The sequence below is a fragment of the Oncorhynchus tshawytscha genome, unplaced genomic scaffold (genome assembly GCF_018296145.1).
Source record: "Oncorhynchus tshawytscha isolate Ot180627B unplaced genomic scaffold, Otsh_v2.0 Un_contig_14890_pilon_pilon, whole genome shotgun sequence".
NCBI lineage: Eukaryota > Metazoa > Chordata > Actinopteri > Salmoniformes > Salmonidae > Oncorhynchus > Oncorhynchus tshawytscha.
In genome coordinates, this window is record NW_024607080.1 from 7,210 (window position 1) to 17,150 (window position 9,941).

The following is a 9,941-nucleotide window of genomic DNA, read 5'->3' on the forward strand; positions in this document are numbered from 1 at the left end:
AATGTGGTACTGGTCCTGGCCCTGTATATAGTCTACATTGTAAATGTGGTACTGGTCCTGGCCCTGTATATAGTCTACATTGTAAATGTGGTACTGGTCCTGGCCCTGTATATAGTCTACATTGTAAAATGTGGGACTGGTCTGGTCCTGGCCCTGTATATAGTCTACATTGTAAATGTGGTACTGGTCTTGGCCCTGTATATAGTCTACATTGTAAATGTGGTACTGGTCCTGGCCCTGTATATAGTCTACATTGTAAATGTGGTACTGGTCCTGGCCCTGTATATAGTCTACATTGTAAATGTGGTACTGGTCCTGGCCCTGTGTATAGTCTACATTGTAAATGTGGTACTGGTCCTGGCCCTGTATATAGTCTACATTGTAAATGTGGTACTGGTCCTGGCCCTGTATATAGTCTACATTGTAAATGTGGTACTGGTCCTGGCCCTGTATATAGTCTACATTGTAAATGTGGTACTGGTCCTGGCCCTGTATATAGTCTACATTGTAAATGTGGTACTGGTCCTGGCCCTGTATATAGTCTACATTGTAAATGTGGTACTGGTCCTGGCCCTGTATATAGTCTACATTGTAAATGTGGTACTGGTCCTGGCCCTGTATATAGTCTACATTGTAAATGTGGTACTGGTCCTGGCCCTGTATATAGTCTACATTGTAAATGTGGTACTGGTCTTGGCCCTGTATATAGTCTACATTGTAAATGTGGTACTGGTCCTGGCCCTGTATATAGTCTACATTGTAAATGTGGTACTGGTCCTGGCCCTGTATATAGTCTACATTGTAAATGTGGTACTGGTCCTGGCCCTGTATATAGTCTACATTGTAAATGTGGTACTGGTCCTGGCCCTGTATATAGTCTACATTGTAAATGTGGTACTGGTCCTGGCCCTGTATATAGTCTACATTGTAAATGTGGTACTGGTCCTGGCCCTGTATATAGTCTACATTGTAAATGTGGTACTGGTCCTGGCCCTGTATATAGTCTACATTGTAAATGTGGTACTGGTCCTGGCCCTGTATATAGTCTACATTGTAAATGTGGTACTGGTCCTGGCCCCCTGTATATAATCTACATTGTAAATGTGGTACTGGTCCTGGCCCTGTATATAGTCTACATTGTAAATGTACATTGTAAATGTGGTACTGGTCCTGGCCCTGTATATAGTCTACATTGTAAATGTGGTACTGGTCCTGGCCCTGTATATAGTCTACATTGTAAATGTGGTACTGGTCCTGGCCCTGTATATAGTCTACATTGTAAATGTGGTACTGGTCCTGGCCCTGTATATAATCTACATTGTAAATGTGGTACTGGTCTTGGCCCTGTATATAGTCTACATTGTAATGTGGTACTGGTCCTGGCCCTGTATATAGTCTACATTGTAAATGTGGTTCTGGTCCTGGCCCTGTATATAGTCTACATTGTAAATGTGGTTCTGGTCCTGGCCCTGTATATAGTCTACATTGTAAATGTGGTACTGGTCCTGGCCCTGTATATAGTCTACATTGTAAATGTGGTACTGGTCCTGGCCCTGTATATAGTCTACATTGTAAATGTGGTACTGGTCCTGGCCCTGTATATAGTCTACATTGTAAATGTGGTACTGGTCCTGGCCCTGTATATAGTCTACATTGTAAATGTGGTACTGGTCCTGGCCCTGTATATAGTCTACATTGTAAATGTGGTACTGGTCCTGGCCCTGTATATAGTCTACATTGTAAATGTGGTACTGGTCCTGGCCCTGTATATAGTCTACATTGTAAATGTGGTACTGGTCCTGGCCCTGTATATAATCTACATTGTAAATGTGGTACTGGTCCTGGCCCTGTATATAATCTACATTGTAAATGTGGTACTGGTCCTGGCCCTGTATATAGTCTACATTGTAAATGTGGTACTGGTCCTGGCCCTGTGTATAGTCTACATTGTAAATGTGGTACTGGTCCTGGCCCTGTATATAGTCTACATTGTAAATGTGGTACTGGTCCTGGCCCTGTATATAATCTACATTGTAAATGTGGTACTGGTCCTGGCCCTGTATATAGTCTACATTGTAAATGTGGTACTGGTCCTGGCCCTAGTATAAATAGTCTACATTGTAAATGTGGTACTGGTCCTGGCCCTGTATATAGTCTACATTGTAAATGTGGTACTGGTCCTGGCCCTGTATATAGTCTACATTGTAAATGTGGTACTGGTCCTGGCCCTGTATATAGTCTACATTGTAAATGTGGTACTGGTCCTGGCCCTGTATATAGTCTACATTGTAAATGTGGTACTGGTCCTGGCCCTGTATATAGTCTACATTGTAAATGTGGTACTGGTCCTGGCCCTGTATATAGTCTACATTGTAAATGTGGTACTGGTCCTGGCCCTGTATATAATCTACATTGTAAATGTGGTACTGGTCCTGGCCCTGTATATAGTCTACATTGTAAATGTGGTACTGGTCCTGGCCCTGTATATAGTCTACATTGTAAATGTGGTACTGGTCCTGGCCCTGTATATAGTCTACATTGTAAATGTGGTACTGGTCCTGGCCCTGTATATAGTCTACATTGTAAATGTGGTACTGGTCCTGGCCCTGTATATAGTCTACATTGTAAATGTGGTACTGGTCCTGGCCCTGTATATAGTCTACATTGTAAATGTGGTACTGGTCCTGGCCCTGTATATAGTCTACATTGTAAATGTGGTACTGGTCCTGGCCCTGTATATAGTCTACATTGTAAATGTGGTACTGGTCCTGGCCCTGTATATAGTCTACATTGTAAATGTGGTACTGGTCCTGGCCCTGTATATAGTCTACATTGTAAATGTGGTACTGGTCCTGGCCCTGTATATAGTCTACATTGTAAATGTGGTACTGGTCCTGGCCCTGTATATAGTCTACATTGTAAATGTGGTACTGGTCCTGGCCCTGTATATAGTCTACATTGTAAATGTGGTACTGGTCCTGGCCCTGTATATAGTCTACATTGTAAATGTGGTACTGGTCCTGGCCCTGTATATAGTCTACATTGTAAATGTGGTACTGGTCCTGGCCCTGTATATAGTCTACATTGTAAATGTGGTACTGGTCCTGGCCCTGTATATAGTCTACATTGTAAATGTGGTACTGGTCCTGGCCCTGTATATAGTCTACATTGTAAATGTGGTACTGGTCCTGGCCCTGTATATAGTCTACATTGTAAATGTGGTACTGGTCCTGGCCCTGTATATAATCTACATTGTAAATGTGGTACTGGTCCTGGCCCTGTATATAATCTACATTGTAAATGTGGTACTGGTCCTGGCCCTGTGTATAGTCTACATTGTAAATGTGGTACTGGTCCTGGCCCTGTATATAGTCTACATTGTAAATGTGGTACTGGTCCTGGCCCTGTATATAGTCTACATTGTAAATGTGGTACTGGTCCTGGCCCTGTATATAATCTACATTGTAAATGTGGTACTGGTCCTGGCCCTGTATATAATCTACATTGTAAAATGTGGTACTGGTCCTGGCCCTGTGTATAGTCTACATTGTAAATGTGGTACTGGTCCTGGCCCTGTATATAGTCTACATTGTAAATGTGGTACTGGTCCTGGCCCTGTGTATAGTCTACATTGTAAATGTGGTACTGGTCCTGGCCCTGTGTATAGTCTACATTGTAAATGTGGTACTGGTCCTGGCCCTGTATATAGTCTACATTGTAAATGTGGTACTGGTCCTGGCCCTGTATATAATCTACATTGTAAATGTGGTACTGGTCCTGGCCCTGTATATAATCTACATTGTAAATGTGGTACTGGTCCTGGCCCTGTATATAGTCTACATTGCTTTTGTTTTTTCTTCCTCTTATTTCTTCTGTTTTAGTTTTGTTATACTATTTTGATATTGAATACTGCACTTTTGGGAAGGGCTTGAAAGTTAAGCATTTCACTGTACTTGTGCATGTGACAAATTAAACTTGAAACTGCTATAGTAATTTTGTAGATGGGAAAATGTGTTTTTGTTATGAAGTTGAACATGTGCTCTTTATGACAGAAACATTTTTTTTACCAACTTCCAATTTTGAAAAGACACCAAATTGGTGGAACAAACCTTATATGATTATGTCTTGGTCAATATATGTCTTGGTCAATATGTAAACATATGGCTTCTAAGTCTTGATGTAGGTCTTAATGTATACATCGGTACATCTTCTTCGTTACCCGTGAGAAGTGTGAAGATGCTCATACCTTCCCGTTCCCAAGAAGAGTGCAGAGTTACCTACGTAGCAGACACATAATGCTTGACTACTAGGTGATGTGTCCAAACAGATACTATGGTATGTTCTAACCACTGAAGTCATAACCACATGTTAGCACTGATGTCTTTACCCCATTACTGCAGTCATAAACCAGGTAATGACCCATCCTCTATTTAATTAGCAAGCATGTTTAGAAGGAGAAGCAGGTAAAACATAGATAGTTCCCATTAACTGTGATGAGTCAGTCTGGTGTTTTTTATTTGGAGAAAATGTTGTGCTGACGTGTGTTTCTGTGTGTATCTTTCTAGACACGTGCCCTACCCTAATCTGTATCCAGACCAGTCCACTAAGCGAGGAGTGGACCATGGAAGAGCGCTTCCGACCTCTGACCTTCCACAGCATCATCTTTGCGGTCCCAGTTGGTCAACCTGCTCATCCGTGGTGTCTGCTACACAGAGAACAGTCGGTTAGTGTTCCAATCCACTCCTCATGAGGGTCGTATTAGTTAGTGATGGGGAGGAAACATTTACACAAAAGATTATTGCGAGATTATCTTAATCTTATCTTGATTTTAATCTTTTTATATGGTGAGCCAACATGTTTTCAGCACTTTCAGCACTTTCATTTCCATGACTGCTCAAAACTTGTTTACTCATGGCTCTTTTGTTCCTCTGCAGCAGACATGTAGTGAGCTGTATGTTTGAACATCGAATCACAATAAAATCAGAGTATCGATTCGGAATATATAAAATAGTGTGACTTAAAGAATCGTAATACATATAGTTTCTCACCTAAGTATTGTGATAATATCATATTGTGAGGTCCCTGGCAGTTCCCAGCCCTAGTGTTCATTAGGCACCAAATGGAAGAAACTGTGGAGGAACTACCTTCACTCTCATTCTTGTTCTCCGTTGCAAAATGTTTTGCTACGTTTTGCTACTTTGTGCTATGTACTAATGAATATGACCCAGGAGTTAGTCAGTGTGTCTAGGGGAGAGAGGAAGTGAAGGAGTGTCTGTGTTTGTGCACTGTTCTCTTTCACTGTATGTCTGTGCGTCCACATAGAGTGCCACGCAGCCCAGACTGTCATACGCTGAGATGACTGAGGACTACCCCTGTTTCCCAGACATCCACAACTTGGACCTGGCCCTCCTCAACCCCCGCATGATAGTGGTATGACCCAGTCCATCACACAGGAGCTGTGTTGTTAGACTTCAATGGAGCTTCTTATATTATCGATCATAATCTGTTGCTGAAAAAACATATGTGTTATCTGCCATATCGTGGATTGAGAGCTACCTATCTAATAGAACACAGAGGGTTTTCTTTAATGGAAGCCTCTCTAACGTAAACCAGATAGAGTGTGGTGTTCTTCAAGGCAGCTGTCTTAGATCTCTACTGTTCTCCTTTTTGCTAATGACCTACTACTAGCATTGAATATAGCCTGTGTGTCTATGTACGCCGATGACTCAACATTATACACATAAGCTACCACGGGAAGTAAATCACTTAAATCCCTAACAAAGAGCTGCAGTCATTTTTAGAATGGGTGGCTAGTAATAAGCTAGTCCTAAATATATCGAAAACTAAAAGCATTGTATTTGGGACAAATCATTTGTTAAACCCTGAACCTCATCTAAATCTAGTTGGGAATAATGTGATCAAACAGTCATCCAGAAGAGCTGGTGCTCTCATGCATGTTTCAGTGTGGCTTGCCTCGAAGCGAGCATAGACGTAATTTAGCTCATCTGGTAGGTTTGTGTCACTGGGCAGCTCATGGCTGTGCTTCCCTTTGTAGTCTGTAATAGTTTGCAAGCCTTGCCACATCCGACGAGCGTCAGAGCCGGTGTAGTACGGTTCAATCTTAGTCCTGTATTGACTCTTTACCTGTTTGATTGTTTGTCAGAGGGCATAGCGGGATTTCTTATACGTTTCCGGGTTAGAGTCCCACTCATTGAAAGTGGCAGCTCTACCCTTTAGCTCAGTACGGATGTTGCCTGTAATCCATGGCTTCTGGTTGGTGCACGTATGTACGGTCACTGTGGGGACGACGTCATCGATGCACATATTGATGAAGCCAGTGACTGATGTGGTGTACTCCTCGGTGCCATCGGAAGAATCCCGGAACATATTCCAGTCTGTGCTAGAAAAACAGTCCTGTAGTTTAGCATCTGCTTCATCTGACCACTTTCTTATTGACCAAGTCACTGGTGCCTCCTGCTTTAGTTTTTGCTTGTAAGAGGAATCAGGAGGATAGAATTATGGTCAAATTTGCCAAATGGAGGGCGAGGGAGAGCTTTGTACGCATCTCTGTGTGTGGAGTAGAGGTGGTCTAGAGTTTTTTTCCCTCTGGTTGCACATTTAACATGCTGATAGAAATTAGGTAAAACTGATTTGAGTTTCCCTGCATTAAAGTCCCCGTCCACTAGGAGTGCCGCCTCTGGATGAGCGTTTTCCTGTTTGCTTATGGCCGTAAACAACTCATTGAGTGTGGTCTAAGTGCCAGCATCGGTCTGCGGTGGTATATAGACAGCTACAAAAAATATAGATGTAAACTCTCTGGGTGAATTGTGTGGGCTACAGCTTATCATGACATACTCTAACTCAGTTGATCCAAACCCTGAGACTTCCTTAGATTTCGTGCACCAGCTGTTGTTTACAAATATACATAGGCCGCCGCCCCTTGTCTTACCAGAGGCTGCTGTTCTATCCTGCCGAATAAGCTTAAAACCCGCCACCTGTATGTTAATCATGTCGTCGTTCAGCCACGACTCTGTGAAACATAAGATATTACAGTTTTTAATGTCCGGTTGGTAGGATATACATGCTCGTAGTTTGTCTTTTTTATTATTGATTGATTGTACGTTGGCTAATAGGACCGATGGTAAAGTTAGATTACCCTGCGAATGCCGGGGATGAAGGTTTTGTCGGGTGTCTGGAGTAAATCCTTCCCGTCCGACTCGTTGAAGGAGAAGAATTTCTCCAGTACGGGGTTAGTAATCGCTGTCCTGATATCAAGAAGCTCTTTTTGGTCATAAGACACAGTGGCAGAAACATTATATACAAAATAAGTTACAAATAACATGAAAAAATATACACAATAGCACAATTGGTTATGGGTTCGTAAAATGGCGTGCATCTCCTTCGACGCCATTATATGGTCAAGTGCTGCATAGAGGGACATAGGCAAATTACAGTTGACCCAGAACAGAGCAGAATGTCTGGCCCTTAAATGTACACAGAAGACTAATATCAACAACATGCATATGAATCTCTCATGGCTCAAAGTAGATGAGAGATTGACTACTGGTCTTTGTGAGAGGTATTGACGTGTTAAAAGTACCGAACTATCTGTTAAATCGGTTACCACACAGCTCAGACACTTATACATACCCCACAAGACATGCCACCAGAGGTCTCTTCACAGTCCCCTAGCCCAGAACAGAGGCTAGCAAACGCACAGTACTATATACAGTTAAAGTCAGAATTTTACATACACCTTACCCAAATACATTTAAACTCAGTTTTTCAAAATTCCCTGTCTTAGGTCCTTTGTTTCCTTCTGTTTGGAGCCTAGTGAATACAACCCCGATTTATAATAATAACCATTCACATCGCAACATGTCTCTGTTGGTCCATCATAAAGACAGACACACCATAGACTCATTTCAAGTACTTGACACAGTATGTATTAAATGTCCATATTGTTCAAATTTAAACCGGCATGAATTATCAACATTCTCTCTGACATAAACGCAGCTTCAAGTGAGTAACTCGACTTATTTTATCTGTCAAAACGAGCTCTAGAATTTTGCATAGAAGCACTAAGCAGAGAAATTGCTTTCTCAATTAACTACTGTAGCTAATTAATAGAGTAGAGTAGAGTAGAGGAAGCAATTTGCTCCATGATGTCCCTGTCTGTACCTTCTCTTTCAGATTGTGGGAATAATCACACGACACAATTTAACCCACGAGTTCCTTTTGGTGAAACTCAGACAGCACTACATCACCATTTCAGCTCCAGAGTCCAGTCTTTAAAGCCGACAAGAGCCGCCTGCGTCTTGCTGTCCTTGGGACACAATCCCCCTGTAACTGGATCTGTGCCATGCTTTTCCATGTCTTATCCATTACACACACCCAACCGCACAGCATCCATTCTCTGTATGAGATAATAGGCACACACCCCTTGTAATGAAAGCTGGTGACTTTTGACTGCTGAAGAGCCTTCTATCACCCAAAGACGTCCTCCATGTCCCAACACATTTTCATGCTTTACCAACCAACCAACCAAGATTCATCATCATTATCACTGTAGCACTTTTGTTTAGATTTCTGACTGTATTTTTAAAATGTTATGTGTACTGTATATTTAAATGTTCTATTCTATATATTTGCACAAAAACAATTTCACTGTTCCGCCAGGGCTTCGATCAAAGTAGGCTCATCAAGAGATCGAGATTAGGGACCGTTTCAAATCAAGGGATATGTTTGGAGCTACATTAACACAGCAATGCATAATTTCACTTGCATATGTGAAGCTGAACAACAGACAGTTGTTCTCACAAATATTCAGCCAACAGGGTTATGAGAGTGGAATGGAATCGACAAAAGTTTATTCATTTTATTTTTGTTATTTTGACTAAATATGCTGGGCCAAGGAAGGCTCAGCATATTTTCTAGACAGAAAATGGTGGATGTCTGTTTGTCAGTATTAATCCTTAAGAGTCTATTGGCGTACCCGTGTGTCAATCTATGTAACATAACAAAAATACCCCCATCAAAATCTGTCAGGTTAAGCCAGAGATATCAGTGTTTTTGCATGGGCTGCGTAACAATCCACCACATCCGCCTATGTCAGGCATACCGCATCTGCGGTTGAAGGTGGCCGAGCTACAGCTGTGTTTGTCAGACCATGAAACATCCTGAAAATCGGTATTGTCACAAAAACGTCTATAGCGTCCGAATGGTTTGGCCTACAAACTCTCACAAACACTATTGTGTTCTACCTTTTGCTCTACGACCCAACCACAAGTGTCACGGGAAACGTCTGAAGGTAACTCATACAAATGAATGGAAGTAGTTTTGTGCCAACAAAAAATGGTGGTAGTTTAAAGGTAGAATCTGTAATATGACATCATCACATGACTCAAGGGATGGTGTAGATTGGGATACGGCAGTAATGGCTGTCTTGTTAAGTTGATGTGTGTAACTAGGAAGTTGCCCGACTGTGTATGGCACTGGTACTTAATTGCGCGGCCTGCGGGCTGCATGCCCTTAATTTGCGTCTCGCTGTGATTTTCTTATTTCCATGCATAATACAGTGGGGCAAAAAAGTATTTAGTCAGCCACCAATTGAGCAAGTTCTCCCACTTAAAAAGATGAGAGAGGCCTGTAATTTTCATCATAGGTACACTTCAACTATGACAGACAAAATGAAAAAAAAAAATCCAGAAAATCACATTGTAGGATTTTTTATGAATTTATTTGCAAATTATGGTGGAAAATAAGTATTTGGTCACCTACAAACAAGCAAGATTTCTGGCTCTCACAGACCTGTAACTTCTTCTTTAAGAGGCTTCTCTGTCCTTCACTCGTTACCTGTATGAATGGCACCTGTTTGAACTTTGAAAGACACCTGTCCACAACCTCAAACAGTCACACTCCAAACTCCACTATGGCCAAAT

The 9,941-nt window shown here is 41.8% G+C and overlaps 1 protein-coding gene across 1 annotated transcript; it reads left to right on the plus strand.

Annotated features, from left to right (window-relative positions):
• The first annotated feature begins 4,565 nt into the window (after positions 1-4,565).
• LOC121842374 (chloride transport protein 6-like) lies at positions 4,566-9,638 on the plus strand. The gene is made up of 3 exons (XM_042312352.1): positions 4,566-4,723; positions 5,323-5,430; positions 8,194-9,638. Exons 1-3 carry the CDS (start codon positions 4,622-4,624, stop codon positions 8,293-8,295), a joined length of 312 nt encoding a protein of 103 aa, XP_042168286.1. The 5' UTR covers positions 4,566-4,621; the 3' UTR covers positions 8,296-9,638.
• The last annotated feature ends 303 nt before the right edge of the window (positions 9,639-9,941 follow it).

Coding starts and splice junctions, on each gene's coding strand:
- LOC121842374 (XM_042312352.1), top strand. CDS start 4,622: ATGGAAGAGCGCTTCCGACCTCTGACCTTCCACAGCATCATCTTTGCG. Junction 4,724..5,322: donor TGCTACACAGAGAACAGTCG/GTTAGTGTTCCA, acceptor GCGTCCACATAG/AGTGCCACGCAGCCCAGACT. Junction 5,431..8,193: donor TCAACCCCCGCATGATAGTG/GTATGACCCAGT, acceptor CTTCTCTTTCAG/ATTGTGGGAATAATCACACG.